This window comes from Pipistrellus kuhlii, unplaced genomic scaffold, assembly GCF_014108245.1.
Source record: "Pipistrellus kuhlii isolate mPipKuh1 unplaced genomic scaffold, mPipKuh1.p scaffold_m20_p_41, whole genome shotgun sequence".
NCBI classification, from domain to species: Eukaryota; Metazoa; Chordata; class Mammalia; order Chiroptera; family Vespertilionidae; genus Pipistrellus; species Pipistrellus kuhlii.
This window is the reverse complement of record NW_023425542.1, coordinates 910,814-927,783: the sequence shown is the minus strand read 5'-3', so window position 1 is coordinate 927,783 and position 16,970 is coordinate 910,814. Positions and strand designations below refer to the sequence as shown.

Sequence of the window (16,970 nt, the reverse complement as noted above, 5' to 3'; positions counted from 1 at the left end):
CTGTCTTCCCTGGCCTCCACCCCACTGAGCCTGGCGGAGAACATTCAGCAGACCCTGGGAGCCGCCAGCTCTTCTCCCATCCTGACTGTGGTCCCCTGCGCCCCTCCTGTGGGTCCTCTTTGGTGCATGTGCTGGCAGAGGCCTCTCTCTCACCCTTGCTGGCCCCTTCCGCTCAGCCACCCGGCCGGGCAGTGCCCTGGCTGTGCTGGAGCCAGCCTGTGCTGGCTTGGGAGAGCCCATGGGGATTCCCGGGACTTCACCAGCCAGGTGTTCACTCAGCCCTGGCTGAAAAGTAACTTATGTGAACTTGGGATTAAATAATTTATATTAAAACCAAGGGCAATACCCCTGACCAGTGTCGCTCAGTGAGTTGGGCATTGATTGTCCTGTGCACCAAAAGATCACCAGTTCCATTCCCAGTGAGGGCACAAGCCCAGGTGGTGTGTTTGATCTCTGGTAGGGGCCGGTGGGGGTTGCAACTGATCAATGTCTCTCTCTCATCTCTCACTCCCCATTCCTATTCTTAAAATAAATAAAAACATTTTAAACGAACAAAGGCAATAAATACTCCAAATGTGCCACTTGTAATTGTTTTCCTGTTACCTATGCTCTTGGGTTATTCACAGGTACAGTATCAGCATGACACATCTATTCCCATCTTGGTGGTGAGGGACTCCAGGTTGGCAGTTAGAAATTGCTTGTGGTGAAAATATTTACACCAGGGAAATTGGCAAATGTTACCAAATCAGGGCTTGATTTGTTTTCTTTAGTGTCTACTGAATCTAGACTTGAGAAAACGACGAAGAAAATGTTAATAGTAAAGATTAAAACTAAAAGTGGGTTTGGTGAATATTATGGTATGTAAATTGTATCTCTGGGTTTTTTTTGGTGTTTTTTTTTTTTTCCAATGTGTGTAGGCATTACAATGCAAATACATCACAAGAACTAAGGAACTGCCCTGGCTGGTTTGTTCAGTGGATAGAGCGTCGTCCTGCAGACCAAAGGGTCCTGGGTTCGATTCTGATCAAGGGCATGTACCTTGGTTGCGGGCTCCTCCAGCCTGGGCCCTCTCATTGAGGTCCTATGGGTGGGCCTAATCCAACAGGACTGGGTCCTCAGTAGGAAAGGGAAGGACACCTGGGCCCATGGTGTTCTGTTATGGCAGCCCGAGCATACGAACACCCCCTTTCCTTGAGCTCACGTCCTCATCCATGATATCTCCCTCACGAGGCTGTGCAGATTCAGTAAAACCGCACAGGGGCATTGGTGACAGCACCAGGCCCACCAAGGGCTGTGCATGCGTAATGGCCCTGTCCCGTGGCCCTGGGTCAGGCCCCACACCCGAGGTTGTCCCATCACACCTCGCTTGGGGCAGAGGCATCCGGATGACAGGGGCCTCAGGTGGTCCCACCCCTCCTCATCTGGCCTCTCCTGATGATGGGTGGACCTCTGCCTTGGCTTAAGGATGGTGGACCTATTGGCCTCAGGATGGTGGGCCTGGGGTATAGCCATGATACACTGTATACACACACACACACACACACACACACACACACACACATCTGTTCTGACAGTGGCCCCTCAGCCCGCTCGCTGGCTGGCTCTGTTCCCTTACGTGGGAGCTTAACACAATCCCCCCCAGCCTAGGCTTGTGCCCAATCTGCCCCTGAATTCTGCCCCACTCCAAGCTAAGGCCCGCCCTGGGCAAGAGGGTGTTTGGGTCATGGACCTCCGTGACTTTCCCCACCATTTCAGGCCTTGTTGGAGGCAGCTCAGCCCGGGGCTATGGGACACCCTGGAAGCTCAGGAAGGAGAGAGGGTCTGCATGGGGGAGGGACATCCTGGGGTCCTGGCTGGCTGCCCTCAGCTCTGGGTTTGCATATTCTCATGTCTGCTATACCGAACCCCAGCCTGCAAAGTCCTCCAGGACTGGCTGTATCTGGCTGGAGCAAGTCCCCCCACCCCCACCCCCACCCCCATCTCATACAGGGCCGGCCCAGGGCCAGAGTCCTACAGGTGTTTGGCTGGAGGAGATGATTGGTGCTCAGGAGTTTAATTCAGGTGGGTCCGGCCGACTCCTTTGGGCACCCTGCTCATTGCCACATGAACTTTGTTTTGTTCTCTGCTGTTTCCCAGGGCCTGACAGAGCAGGCACTCCATAAATACACATTTTTAATTAATGCTGCGGACACACATGAATGGTCCAAACCTGGTGGTAAAGGCAGAAGCATCAACAGACAACAGCACTCTTGTGAGAGAGATGAGCCAAGGGGGCTGTGGGGATGTGGACAAGGTCTATCTGGCCAGTCTAAGAAACCAGAGGAGCCTTCCTGGAGAGGGTGGGCTTTGAAGGATGAATAGGAGCTGGACCGGGCAAAGACTTTAGGGAATGGGATTTCTGGGATAGGTGGCGGAAGCAGGAAGGTAAGAGACTGGAAAACACTCCAGAGTTGGGAAGGATGGGAACCAAGGATGGTGAGGAGGCAGGAGAGGACCGGGCTGAGGGGCACACAGAGGCCAGAGCTCTGAGGGCAGAGACTACACAGCAAATTCCCAAAAGATAGGGCCCTCGGTGGAAAGGAGGGAGTCTTCTGAACCCCTCCTGGGGTGGGAGTTAGGCTATTAATGGGTTGTCTGGCCGGCTGAGCGGAGTCCCAGCCCCTTGAGAAAAGGACGCCATTTTTAAAAGGGCTTTTTATTAAACTGTCCCCGCACAGCGCCTCTTGCCACCATGGCACCGTCCTGGTGTCCACCGGGGGAAGGGCCCCGCCAGTGTTCCTGAGTGGCCAGGACTGGGCTCGTCCCTGGAGCAGCGGAGCTGCCCCTGTTTGGGGTCCCGGTGCACGTCTGGCTGCTTCTGGAGGAGCTCAGAAGCTGCGGGAGAGACTGTCGGTGCTGACAGCTGAGGGCAGGCTCCGGCGCAGGGAGGGGGGCCTGTCTCTTCCACACACGCCCTGAGAGATACTCTTGAGATCCTGTGCGTCCAAAACACCCCAGCGCCACCCTGGGGCGCAGGGGAAACACTTCAGGCAGGACGATGCCGGCGCGGGAAGGCAGGGCCTGTGTGTGAGAACAGGGCCCAGTCTTGAATGCTTTTGGCTGCAGCTGGCTCAGAGCCCATTTCTCTTTCTGTCTAACAAGCAATCCCAGGGCTATGACTCTGCCTCGGGAAGCATGCTTGGCCACTGCCTCTTGTCATTTCCACAGCTGTCCTGCCCCGTTGGCCTCCGCATGCTCGGTGGGCTGCAAGCATGTATGACACATACAGGCACCCATGTTGGGTGTGTGTGTGTGTGTGTGTGGTCCGATGGGGGGCTCCTGCATGTATGAGACACAGCTGAGTGTGAGCATGGGGCCAGTCTCAGTAAGCACTGCCCTCCAGGGGGCTGTAGGGGCCTGGGCCTCACAGGAAGTTGGGCTCCCGCACCACGAGGCAGGGCGGGTCCCCGCCGCCCCCGCCGCTGTCCAGGGGCCGGTACACGAAGTGGAAGTCGCGCTTGGGCTCGCTGCGCAGCAGGTAGCCCTTGATGTGGTGCGGCAGCGCCTCGTCGGCCAGCTGGAAGCAGCGCCCGTCCACCAGCACGAAGAGCCGGTGGTCCTGCGGCTGCGGCACCTCGAACTTCTCCGCGCACTGCGCGCACAGCGCCGCCGCCGCCGTGTCCGCGCGCGAGGCCAGCGTCCGCGCCTGCTGCTCCGGCTCCAGGTACGACACGCAGATGAAGTCCTGCGGGGCGGGATGCAGGGGGCTCCGGGTCACCAGCTGGCCAGAAGGGCGCCCCGTCTCACCCCCTTCCCGCCCCCCACAGCTGGGACGGGGACGAGGAGCGGAGGGGCCTTGCACCAGACCTTGTCCCTCCCTGGGCCCCAGACACCTCGCTGCAGAGAGAAGGGGTGGCAGGGGTGCCTGTGGCCGACCCTGCTGGGTGACCTAGCAGTGGTCAGCAAACTCATCAGTCCACAGGGCCAACTATCAACGGCACAACGATTGACATTTCTTTGGAGAGCCGAAAAGCGACTTCTGTGCACGGGTCACAAAGTTTCAAATGCACTGGACATGTGTGTGCGCCCGCACGTGGCATTTTGTGGAGGAGGGGCCAAAGAGGGCTGGAAGAGCCTGGAGTGGGGACAAGCTGGAGACGGGGGTGGGGAGGGAAGAAAGAGGCTTGGTGGAAGGGGGAGTGGACCTGGGCCTGAAAGGTGGCGGGTTTCGGCCAGGTGGAGAGGGGCAGGGCAGGGTGAGGCGATGCTTTTGCATGTGGCTGGGGATGGGAGCACGCATATGTGCATGAACACACACACGCACACCAATGGCACATACGTCTTCCTCCACCAGCCTGGGAGGGAGGACCCTATGGTGGAAGGATGGGCCCTCCAGTCCCTGCTCCCACTCGCTGTGTGACCCTGACCTCTCTGAGCCTCCATTTCAACTGTCAATGGGATAACATCAGCCCTTTACCCATGGCCGCGAGGAAGCATGTACCATGAGCTCCGAGCCCGCAAGAGGCCTCTTTTTCCAGCCCCCGAGGGCAGGCAGAAAGGGGGACATGTGGAGCTGCCCCTGTGGGGGGATGGTGACAGGGATGCATACCAGGCGCCAGGCCCTGACTCAAGAGCGTCACTGGGATCGCCCTTTCTTCCCTGATGGGGAGCCCAGCTCACTCCTCCCCTGACAGTGGGATGGTGTGCGGGCACCTCCCCTCCCCTGGCAGTGGGATGGTGTGTGGGCACAGTCCCCTCCCCGGCAGTGGGATGGTGTGTGGGCACAGTCCCCTCCCCGGCAGTGGGATGGTGTGTGGGCACAGTCCCTCCCCTGGCAGTGGGATGGTGTGTGGGCCTGGCAGTGGGATGGTGTGTGGGCACAGTCCCCTCCCCTGGCAGTGGGGATGGTGTGTGGGCACAGTCCCCTCCCCTGGCAGTGGGGATGGTGTGTGGGCCTGGTCCCCTCCCCTGGCAGTGGGATGGTGTGTGGGCCTGGCAGTGGGATGGTGTGTGGGCACAGTCCCTCCCCTGGCAGTGGGATGGTGTGTGGGCACAGTCCCTCCCCTGGCAGTGGGATGGTGTGTGGGCCTGGCAGTGGGATGGTGTGTGGGCCTGGCAGTGGGATGGTGTGTGGGCACAGTCCCCTCCCCTGGCAGTGGGATGGTGTGTGGGCCTGGCAGTGGGATGGTGTGTGGGCACAGTCCCTCCCCTGGCAGTGGGATGGTGTGTGGGCCTGGCAGTGGGATGGTGTGTGGGCCTGGCAGTGGGATGGTGTGTGGGCCTGGCAGTGGGATGGTGTGTGGGCCTGGCAGTGGGATGGTGTGTGGGCCTGGCAGTGGGATGGTGTGTGGGCCTGGCAGTGGGATGGTGTGTGGGCCTGGCAGTGGGATGGTGTGTGGGCACAGTCCCCTCCCCTGGCAGTGGGATGGTGTGTGGGCCTGGCAGTGGGATGGTGTGTGGGCACAGTCCCTTCCCCTGGCAGTGGGATGGTGTGTGGGCCTGGTCCCCTCCCGCCCCCGTCCCCGCGGCACCTGCACGGAGGAGCGGGAGGCGCGGGCCTTGTTGAGCGTGCGCCGGCGCTCCCAGCGGTGGATGGAGTCCTGCACCTCCACGCTCAGCTGCCTGGTCACCGTGATCTTGTCATAGTTCTTGATGTGCTCCAGGGCCCCGTAGGTGGTGGTCAGGTAGTAGGAACCTGCGGAGACCAGGGTGTGCAGGTTGGCTAGGCCCGCCCGGGCCCACCCACAAAGGGAGCACCTCACTTTCGAGAGGAAGGAGGACTTTCGTGGGGTTCCCTCCCACCCCCCGGGCCTCTCCCCCAGCCCTTCAGGCACCAGGACAATGATTTTTGACATGAGGCTGATTCTCCTAGTGACCCGCCCAAACTCCATCTTCTCTTTTCTCCTTACTAACCGACCTTTACCTTTTTGAGGGAAATAACAATTAGTTGAAAATGCTGACTGCCTTGACTCCCTTGCAACTTGGGGTAGAGAACAGGAGACCCCATTCTGGCTATTTAGATGTAAGTGCAAGTCTATCCCAGGTAGGGCAGACTCTTGGGTAGGGAGCACACAATACAGATGGATGTATTAGAGAATTGTACACCTGAAACCTATGTAATTTTATTAACCAATGTCACCCCAATAAATCCAATTAAAAAATAAGAAATAGCCAAAACCGGTTTGGCTCAGCGGTAGAGCGTCGGACTGCAGACTGAAGGGTCCCGGTTCAATTCCGGTCAAGGGCATGTACATTGGTTGCAGGCACATCCCCGGTGGGGGGTGTGCAAGAGGCAGCAGGTCGATGTTTCTCTCTCATTGACGTTTCTAGCTCTCTATCTCTCTCTCTTCCTCTCTGTAAAAAATCAATAAAATATATATTTTTTAAAAAAGTAAGAAATAGTAGCTTCTATTAATCCTATATAATAGAAGGCTAATATGCAAATCAACCCAACGGCGGAACAACCAGTCGCTATGACGCGCACTGACCAACAGGGGGCAGACGCTCAATGCAAGAGCTGTCCCCTGGTGGCCAGTGCACTCCCACAAGGGGAGCGCCACTCAGTCAGAAGCCAGGCTCAGAGCTGGTGAGACCTGAGGACCCCTAAGCACTAAGCCGGGCTCACAGTTCCACAGCAGTACTCAGGACCCCTCAGGAGATGTCCGCCAAGGGGTCCTGGACTGAGGGACCCCCACCTCAGTGCATGAATGTCGTGCACTGGGCCTCTAGTTCACGTATATGAAAAGGAGCAGACTCAGCTGATATGCCCCTTTGGGTTTTGCCGTTCCCTTCTTCGGGCCTGGAGCACAGAAGTAAGCCCCAAGGCTCAGCAGCAGTTTTGTGACAGGGTGAGGGGTACACAGACAGAGCCTCCCACCCTAAGAACAAGGGAGAGGCTGGGTCCATGCTCTCCTGAGGGCAAGGCTAAAAACCGCCGTCACGATCAGTTGCATGTTCCCCCACAACTTCTTGGTGCAGGAGAGGGACAGCCCTGCACGCTGATTTAAACCACGATCAGCTGCATCGTGAGTTATCGGCAGCTTAAAGCATCCTTAACTTCCCCTGGATCCGTGGTCGGCAAACTCATCAGTCCACGGAGCCAAATACCAACAGTGCAACGACTGAAACTTCTTCTGAGAGCCACGTGTTTTCAACGTAAACTTCTTCTAACGCCACTTCCTCAAAATAGGCTCGCCCAGGCCGTGGCGTTTTGTGGAAGAGCCACACTCAAGGGGTCAAAGGGCCGCATGTGGCTCGCGAGCCTCAGTTTGCCGACCACGGCCCTGGATGAAGCTACATTTACCTACAAACTCTACAACCGACATGAGAGAAGGCCGCGCCCCGGCTGGGTTGGGCGGAGGTTACAATAAAGGGGTTCATGGCCACAGGATCGCACACCCTGTCATAGTAGGAAGGAGACACTAAAAAGGAATAGGTGTGCTGAGGCCCGTGTAGAACTTGGCCTGGCGTTCCGTGTCGGAGAAGGGCCAGTGAACCACCCGTGCGTCTCCTTTCTCAGGGGAGCAGGAAGCCTGCGTGTGCCTGGAAGTCTTTCCGAGTGCCTCCAGCCCTCGCTGCCCGGGAGTCCCTGTCCTCTAGCTGGTGTGCCTCAATGGTCCTGTTTCCCAACCCTGATCGCGTCTCCCTGGCTGGGACCCGAGTGGGGTGGGCTGATGGAGAACAGAGTTCTGGAGTCAGAGCAGGATCTAGAACTCTGCCCTGTGATCTCAGGTGAGTTAGTGTCCACGCTGCACCTGTTTCCTCATCCGCCAATCCCATAATACCCGTGTGGGGACTATATGGACAGTGCTTAGTAATGAGGTGACCTAAGAGAGGTGCTCTGGGGCTTCTCACCCTCTCAGGAGAAGGGGAAGGAACCCCAAGTCCTGCAGCGCACTCCTCTTGCTCATGTCCTGATTTATTTTCATGGTCCAGGAGACAAGACCCTTCAGGCCACTTCCCTTTGACCTGAAGCTATGCTGTGCCACCGCGGGCCACTAGGTGGCAGGCGACTCCAACCACAGTGAGGTTTGCAGCTGGTGGTTCTCTTTGGGGAGAAAGTGATTCCCATGGACGGGTAAAGCTCACTGCCCCTAGTAAGATATTGGCCCATGATGGCCAACTGTCAGCCAGCGTGGAGAGTGGATATGGGGGAATGAGTCCAGGAGGCTGCTTCTGGGAGCGGTTTGGAATTGGAGCTGTCTATCCCACAGTGGCAGAATGGTGGGAGCTGCAGGAAGAGGCTAGCAGGGGGCTGGGGCACCATCAGCCTAAGGCTTAGGAACTCTCTACTTCGCATCTCCCCAGCCTGATCTACCCTGACCTCTCACATCGATAGATAGGCTTGCTACAGAGAAAACGGGACCCCGTCACTTGTTCTTTGCCAAGCTACAGCAGGTGGAACACGATGGTCCCACAGGGCCCAGACTCCGGAGCCCAGCTTTCGGGCTTTCTGTTGAATGCAGAGCCGTGTGCTACTATGAACCGTGAAACACGAGAAGGCAGAGCCCAGCTCCTCCACTCCCTCTGTCTCTGGCTATCTCTGCAGAACACAAAATGGCTCAGACAGTGGAAAACCCCAAATCCTGCCCAATGCCTTCCCTTTGCCGAGCCAGAGAGGTCAAACCACTTGGCCCAGGTCTCCAGCCAATCAGAGGCAGAGCCAGGACCGAAATCCAGCCTCCACACTGCTCTTTTTACTACATCCTGTGCTACTTCTCCTCTCAGGTTCTAGCAACTGAAGTGCTCCAGACTGGGGACTCCCCAAGGACGCCTATGTCCCAAACATCTCTGAGCTCCGTGAGGACCAAGGGCAGGGACCGTTCGCACCCTCTTTACCTGCACTCAGGGGCTTTAGCGCTGGGGCCCCCTTGGACCTTGCATCCTGGGACCTTGCACTCTGTAAGCCCTGTACGTATATTCACCATCTGTTCACCCTCCCCCACCCAGCTAGGACGTGAGGGTGAAGCGGGAGAAACACAGTGCCTGTCCCTCATCCTTGGGCCCAGATACTTCCAGATGGGGGTCTGACAGCTGGCAGACTTGAAGGTTGGGAGCCCCTGCCCAAGCTGGAGACTCCCCAAGTCATCTCACAACGGGAGGCTAATAGGTGTTGAGGCCTGGCCTGGGTGCTGTGACCTCCCACCCTGGCTATCGGCCTAGGATCACAGACGCAGGTGTGTGCAGCATGGTGTGACATTTGCCCCCTGGCAGGGCAGCTGGGAGGGGCAAGTGTAGCAGCCTGGCTAGGTTTGTCCCATTTAATTGCTATTCCAGCAAACACCCCACAGATTCCTTTGAAATCCCCTCACAGGGCCAGAAGTGGGATGAGGTTTTTTTTGGCTACTTAAGTCTGAAAGAGGGCAGGCTGCAGGGGATTGAAGCAGCCTTGGGTTAGAAACGATAAACCATTTAAGACCTTTATATATTTATTTATACTTTCATTTTTCCACTAGAACCCACAAGCTTCAGGAACAGGAAGGAGGACGCAGGAGGCCATGGCAGGATTGGGGTGGGGGTGAGGTCCATAAGGAGAGAGTAGTTGGGCCAAGGATGTCCCTGCTCAGCCCCTGTGCCTGGCGTGGAGGACCATTTAGGAGTCCACCCACAGAGCCTCCCGGCCTCGTGCCATCTTTTGTCTCTAAGACTCCATAACAGCCCTGGGGGCCTGGGGTCAATCCTTTCACAGGATTTGTAAATGATTTCTTCCCAGGAAGATGAGCAACATATGCACACTGTGGGACATTCGAAAAACAAAAAAAGCAACGAGAAGATTCTGTGTTCAGTGACTCTATTGGTCATCTGAGCCTTGTCCTGCCCGACTGTCCTATCCCACCAGTCTTCTCCCTGTCTTCTCCACATATACTAGACGTGACAGAGCAGAATAAGGCATCCATTCATTTTCATGAGACTATCAGCCTCACCTGTCTTGCCTGCACTGCAACCCAAGTGCCTGGCAGGGGCCCTAAGCACACAGAAGGGCTCATAGAGTAGCTGCTAGATGAACGAATGAATGGGTGGATGGATGGGTGGGAGGGTGGGTGGATGGATGGATGAATGAATGGAAGGATTGGTGGGTAGGCATCTAGGTAGATAGATGGATGGGTGCATAGGTGGATAGATGGGTGGATGGATGGATGGATGAGTAGATGGATAGGCTGGTAGATAGATAGATGGGTGAATATATGGGTAGATGGATGGTGGGTATATGGGTAGGTAGGTATCTGGGTAGATAGACAGAAGGGTGGGTAGATGGATAGATGGGTCGATGGATGAACAGGTGGGAGGATGGGTATGTGGGTAGACATATGGGTGAGTGGATGGGTGAGTGGGTGGATAGATGGGTGGATAGATGGGGATGGATGGGTAAGTGGGTGGATAGATGGGTGGATAGATGGGGATAGATGGGTGAGTGGGTAGATAGATGGGTGGATGGATGGGAGGTGGATAGATGGATGGATGGATGGGTGGGTGGGTGGGTGAGTGAGTGGACAGATGGGTATGTGGGTAGACAGATGGGTGAGTGGGTGGGTGAGTGGGTGGATAGATGGGTGGATAGATGGAGGTGGATGAGTGAGTGGGTGGATAAATGGGGGTGGATGGGTGAGTGGGTAGATAGATGGGTGGATGGATGGGAGGAAGATGGATGGGTGGATGGATGGGTGGGTGAGTCGGTGGATAGATGGGTAGATGGATGGGGGATAGATGGATAGATAGATGGATGGGTGGGTGAATGGGTGAGTGGATAGATGATGGGTGGATAGATGGGGGTGGATGGATGGGTGGGTAGGTGGATGGGTGAGTGAGTGGATAGATGGGTGGATGGATGGATGTACTGGGTGGCTGATAATCACTGTTGAAGAAGTCTGGCTTCTACTGAATTCCTACACCCCCTGGAAGACAGGTTGTTCCAACTGCAGGGAAGTTTTAACTATGGAGGAGAGAAAAATAGATCTCGTGGTCCCAGGGCACAAACCGAAGTCATATGTGACAGTAAACTTCACGCTTTACACGCTCCTCTGACCTTCCAAGAAATCACAGAAGCTGTTGCTCAGAGATGAGGACTGATGTTTGCTAAAAATGCAAACAAATGCAAAGAGGGCCAGTTTAGCATAAAACCACAAAGCCCAAAGGGGCCTCTTGGGGCCTGAAAGCCTTGTCTTAGAGGACAATTCTGGGTCCCTCGGAGCTGATACTGGGCGGGCTGCACCTCTGGGATTCTTGGTGGAGGCGTGGCTGAGGCTGAGTGGGTGGAGGAAAGGGAGGGAAGGGAGAAAGGGGAAGGAAAACTGGGGGTGGGCGGAGCAGACCACAGCCTTGTTACTTACTCATGGCCTTAACCTCCGCCCACTGAGGACCTGGCCCAGGGCTGGCTGAGCAGGGGGCTGAGAGCCCACGGGGGCTGAGAAATGACCATCGTTCTGCTCAGAATCCCCATGGCCACTGCCTGCGGCATAGCCTTCTCTCTCACACTTCTAGCAACTGCTGCTCCCCCTGCTGTTTTCTTGTTAATCCTCACCAGAGGATATTTTTTCCATTGATCTTTAGAAAGTGGAAGGCAGGGGTAGAGACAGAGAGAGAAAAACATCTATATGAGAGAAATACATCGATTGGTTGCCTCCCGCGCACTCCCCAACCAGGGCCGGGGATGGGGCCTGCAACCGAGGTATGTGCCCTTCATCAAAATCAAAATCCCACGACCTTCAGTCTTTGGGCTGATGCTCTAACCATTGAGCAAACCCAGCTAGGGCCATTTCCCATTCTTTATCTGGCTGGTTCCTAGTCAATCTTCCTTGTTCAGCTCAGGTGTGACCTCCTCCGGGAAGCCTTCTCTGACTGCACGGCCTGGGTAAACAAGCTCCCATACCCTCTGGGCTTCTCACCATCTCAGCATATGTCCAGCAGCAGTGACATGGTCCCTTGATTGGCCCAGCTCCCCTGCTCGTCTGTGAGCTCCACCAGCACAGGGTCTGTGTCGGGTTCTATGCTGGGTCCCCAAAGCTCAGTGGAATCTGACACCTGGGAGGTGCTCATTGGGTTGCCCCGTGTACCCCCCGGCCAGGCTGGGTTGGGGGTGTGCCCTAGGCCCCTGGGGCCTAGAGACCGCCTCGGAGTGACTCACCCTCCCCCAGCTGCAGGGCGGGGTCCATGAGCTCCATCATGTACTCCACGTTGAGAAGCATCTCGGTGAGGTTGCTGCGGGCCAGCACGTACATGAGCACGGGCAGGAAGTCGTCTGCCCCGTAGGGCTTCCCTGCGAGGAGGAAGGAGGCAGAAGGTGGTGGGTGGGAGGCTCTCCCTGGGAGCGGCCCCCTGCCCAGGCGAAGGGGCCAGTGGCTTTCTGGGCAGCTGGTAGTCACCGCTAGAAGAGGAACCGTCCTGCTTGCTTACGACTCTCAGGACCAGGGCGGCCCTGGAACCAGACTTCATGGGGTGGGCTGTGACACGGTCTGGGCTTGGGAAGAAGGAACCGAGAAAGATGCCCTCTGAAGGTACTCAGTCCGTTCCTCTTTCCCAGCTCTTCCCCTCAATGCCACTTGCTGCCTAACTGACAGTCAAGTTCACACCACGCTTATCCACGGGCCCACCCAGAAGCACCTGTCTTCTGCGAAGGCTCCCTGTCCCTTTATTATTATTTTTAAATTCTTTATTGTTGAAAGTATTACATAGTATGTCTCCCTTTTCCCCTACTGACCTCTCCCCAGCCATTCCCACCCCCAGCACACGCCCTCACCCCTCTACTGTTTGTGTCCATGGGTTATGCTTATATGCATGCTTACAAGTCCTTTGGTTGATCTTTAACCCCCCCTTCCCCACCCCCCACTGTCCCTCTGGAACCACACATTTCCCTCCATCTGCAACACAGAAAGCCCTCCCTCAATCAACGCTATCAGGTCAGAAATCCCACATTCGACATTCCTTCCTTGGGCTGAAGTGGCGCCCTTTCCAGAGGGTTTCCTTTAAAAGGGAGAGCGCCTCCCTGCTGCTTCTGTGGGTCAGATGTTAAGATGAGTAATCATTTAATTCATTATTTTAAAAAATAAAATGAGTGCCCAAAAATGTATAATGAGCCAAAACCGGTTTGGCTCAGTGGATAGAGCGTTGGCCTGTGGACTGAAAGGTCCCAGGTTAGATTCTGGTCAAGGGCATGTACCTTGGTTGCGGGCACATCCCCAGTGGGGGATGTGTAAGAGGCAGCTGATGGATGATTCTCTCTCATCGATGTTTCTAACTCTCTGTCCCTCTCTCTTCTTCTCTGTAAAAAATTCAATAAAATATATTTTAAAAAATGTGTAATGAACAAAACATCAACCTCTTCCCAGGAACGAGGCACATTTCACAGTTAGCTGTGCATGTGCACATCATTCCTTACAACGATCACACAGTGGGTATTTTGCCCGAAGAAGAGACCGAGGCTCAGAGAGCTTAAGTGGCTCTCTCTTGGCCACACGTATTATGAAGCCATGAGAGGGGCAGTGAGTGGTGTAGAGCTAGGCCTCTGGCCTCGGGCCCAGGTTCAAATCCCAGCTCTCCCACTCACTAGCTGCAAACCCGGGGACATTCCTGCCCTCCTCTAACCTTGGCAGAGAGGCTGGAGAATGAGGTGGAGATTTGAGAATTAAATGAAAACCATGTCAGCAGTCAGTGCTTTATTGAGTCATATTGGGGTCTCTGGCAACAGGAAATGTGTGCGCCTACAGCTACTTATCAAAATATCCCCTCATATTTTGAACCCAAGTGGAAGAAGTTAGTGAAAAAACATGACTGCATGTCAAACCCGGGTTACAAAGCTGACTGCATGCCATAGTCAGCTCCATAAACTCACGCGAGCCCAGGAAGTCCCCAGCTGATTGGAAATGACCGTTTCTGTTGTGTAATCACACCAGGCCACAAAACAGACAACACCCTGCCTTGGCTTAAAAAGGTGGATGTTTTGTTCCTTACGAATTTTTGTGCACTGATTTTTATTTTTTAAAATAATGAATTAAACGATTACTCATCTTAATGCTTGACCCAGGAATTCCACTCCTGGTCACACACCTGAGAGAAATGTTCACACACAGGGTTGTGCAACATCATTCATAAAAGCCCAAAGGCAGAAAACAGCAAAAATATTTATCGGCTGGTGAACGAACAGACAAAATGTAGTCGATGCAGACAATGGGACACCAGCTGGCAATAAATAGAACACACTACTGGTACATGCTCTGACACCAATTAACCTTGAGATCATTATGCTACGTGAAAGGAGCAATCCTCGAAGACCTCATGTTGCACATACTGTATGATTCCATTTTTATGAACTAGAGGCCCAGTGCATGAAATTCATGGGGGCGGGGGGGAGAATGCAGGGGGGGAGTGGTGGGGTGCCTCTCAGCCCAGCCTGCACTCTCTCCAATCTGGGAACCCTCAGGGGATGTCTGACTGACAGTTTAGGCCTGATCCCTGTGGCAGTTGGACATCCCTCTCACAATCCAGGACCACTGGCTCCTAACCACTCACCTGCCTGACTGCTAATGCCCCCAATTGCCCTCCCCTGCTGGCCTGGTCACCCCCAACTTCCCTCCCCTGCTGGCCTGGTCACCCCCAACTTCCCTCCCCTGCTGGCCTGGTCACCCCCAACTTCCCTCCCCTGCTGGCCTGGTCACCCCCAACTTCCCTCCCCTGCCAGCCTGATCACCCCTAACTGCCCCCCCCCCCCCCCCCCCCAATCATGGCTTTGTGGGGAAGACAGCTGGATGTCCTGAAGATGGCTGGTCGGCCAGGTCTAATTAGCATATTATCTATTTTTTAGTATAGATGTCCAGGATAAACCCGGGATAAGCAAATCCAGGGAGACAGAAGTAGACTAGTGGTTGCCAAGCACTGGGGGGAAGAGGAGATGGGGAGTGGCTACTAATGGGAACAGAGTTTCTTTTGAAGAAATACAGGAGCTCAGTGTTTACTATCCCAGCACCTCGGGAACATTCTGTCCCCACAGCCCTCATGAGGGTCTCTAGATCACACCCCGAGAAGCATAAGCCAGCACTGTCTCAGTGGGTTCTGAGTGGGCATGGGCATCTCCATATTTCCACTCCTCCTTGCTTGCTTTCAGAGAAAGGTGTGCCTGTGGCCTGTCTTCCTGGCCGCACTCAGCTTATTTTTTTTTCTCTTTCTTTTTTTTGGTCACACTCAGTTTTTACATCTGCAACATGGGGCCAGCACCACAGGCCCTGATGGTCTTTCAGGTTTTCAAGAGAATAACATGAGGAAAATAACATAAACGTGATATGGAACCCACACAGTGCTATGGGAAGGTGAGCCATTACTGACTCCCATGCTTTGTTCGCTTGACATATGCTGAAATGGTGAGAAGCCCAGAGGGTATGGGAGCTTTCTACCTGTAAGACGAATGGGCTGAAGGGGTTGGGAACACAGCACTGAATGGCAGAGTCAGGCAGAGCCACGGGGAGTCCCAGCAAACTGCTGCCGAGCTGTGTGACCTTGGGCCAATTGCTTTACTTCTCTGAGCCTGCGTCTCCAGTCCGAGGTGAACTGGCCCAGAGAACATGCTATCCCATGGGATTAGGCTGAGAACACCACCTTCTGGGGGTGTTATACCGAGGAACACCGTCAGGCATGCTCATTTGCTTTTGACCCGTGGCTGTCAAGCGGGGGGCCTTGACCTTTGAGGGGCCGTGTGACAGCATCTGGAGTCGCTTTTTCATTGTCCCCACTAGAGTGATGGTCCCCCGGGCACCGAGGCCATGGATGCTGCCACACATGTTAGGGTGCACAGGACAGCCCCCGCAATACAGAACTACTCATCCCTTAACTGTCTCTAGTGCCAACATGGGAAATCCTGCTTGAGGGACAGTGGCTTTCAGCCAAAAGGATGGTCCAGCGTGGGCCCGGGTTTGAGGACTTACAGACGGGGGAAGGAAGCTCTCAGACTGTGGCTCTGTGCTCTGCGGGATTGGAGAGTCCTTTCCCCTTTCTTTTTCTTCTCTTCTTGAGAATCTTGGCTGACGTGGTGCATCAAGAGGCGGGTTTGGGGGCGCATCTCCTTGATTCCCACCATACTGTATTCAGCCACCCGCTGCAGGGGACTCCGACACATGTCTCTCCACCTACCCATGAGCCACTCTCTGTCTCCCCAGTACACGGAGCATGGCACAGTGCTGGGCATGGCACAATGCTGGAGGAATGAATGAGTGAATGAATGGGTGATGGATGACTGCTGAGCTCCCAGCAAGGCCTCAGAGCTAGTGGCTTGGCACCAACTCAGATAAGTCTTTGCAGAGACTCCACGATTCCTTCCCCATCAGGGGCCAGGCCAGAGTGTGCATCATCTTTTCCTGGAAACCAGCCCTTGCTGAGGCCTCCCATTTCCACCAAGGAATCCATCCCCTCCTCCTCCTCAAGTGCGAGCTGCAAGGCCTGGGACTCCCCCTTTTCTTCCGGGGCTCTCTCTCCCCTGTGGCCAGCCTGACCAGAGCCCAGGTGTCTGCCTTCTGACTGCCTCCTGTGCTCAGCCTTTGCTTTACCCAGCCCCACTCTCCAGGCCTGTCTCCCAGCAGGCTCCGTGTCCTACGATCTACTCTGTCTCCCAGCTCACCTCGAGTGACAGCTCTGATCATGCTACGTCTCTTCACGAGAGCCACCAATGGCTCCCCACTGGCCTAGGGAATCAGGTCCAGATCCCTTACCCTGACCTTCAAGGCCTTCCGCAATGGGGCCCACAGATCCCAGTCCCACGTGATTGACCCTCCTCTCCTCCAGCCACATGGCCCAGTCGATGGCCTCAGAGCAAGTCACCTGCATTCCTGCCCCTTGGTCTTCACCACACTCACCCACCTGGCAAGCCCTCCCCTTTCCTTCCAAAGGCCGTGCCTCCGTCTCCCACACAGCAACGACATTGGTGTGCGTCTTTAAAGAAGCAGCGCGTGTTTTGTAAACAGTATACCAGTGAACTCCACTTACAGCCACATCCTTTCTCTAGGAAGTCTTAC

At 55.3% G+C, this 16,970-nt stretch overlaps 1 protein-coding gene across 5 annotated transcripts in view; it reads right to left on the bottom strand.

Moving 5' to 3' along the window:
- Positions 1-16,970, bottom strand: part of RIN3 (Ras and Rab interactor 3) — a 126,435-nt gene that overhangs the window by 19,058 nt on the left and 90,407 nt on the right. For 2 of the 5 annotated variants that reach the window (XM_045571935.1, XM_045571936.1), the window contains exons 8-10: positions 12,101-12,232; positions 5,511-5,674; positions 2,685-3,724 (exon numbers count right to left, since the gene is read on the bottom strand). In XM_045571935.1, coding sequence (XP_045427891.1) covers positions 3,404-3,724; positions 5,511-5,674; positions 12,101-12,232 — 617 coding nt within the window. In that variant the 3' untranslated portion in view covers positions 2,685-3,403. Of the gene's footprint in view, positions 1-2,684; positions 3,725-5,510; positions 5,678-11,176; positions 11,221-12,100; positions 12,233-16,970 lie in introns of those variants that run through there. The other 3 variants (XM_036411571.2, XM_036411574.2, XM_045571937.1) reach the window with 3 other exon arrangements.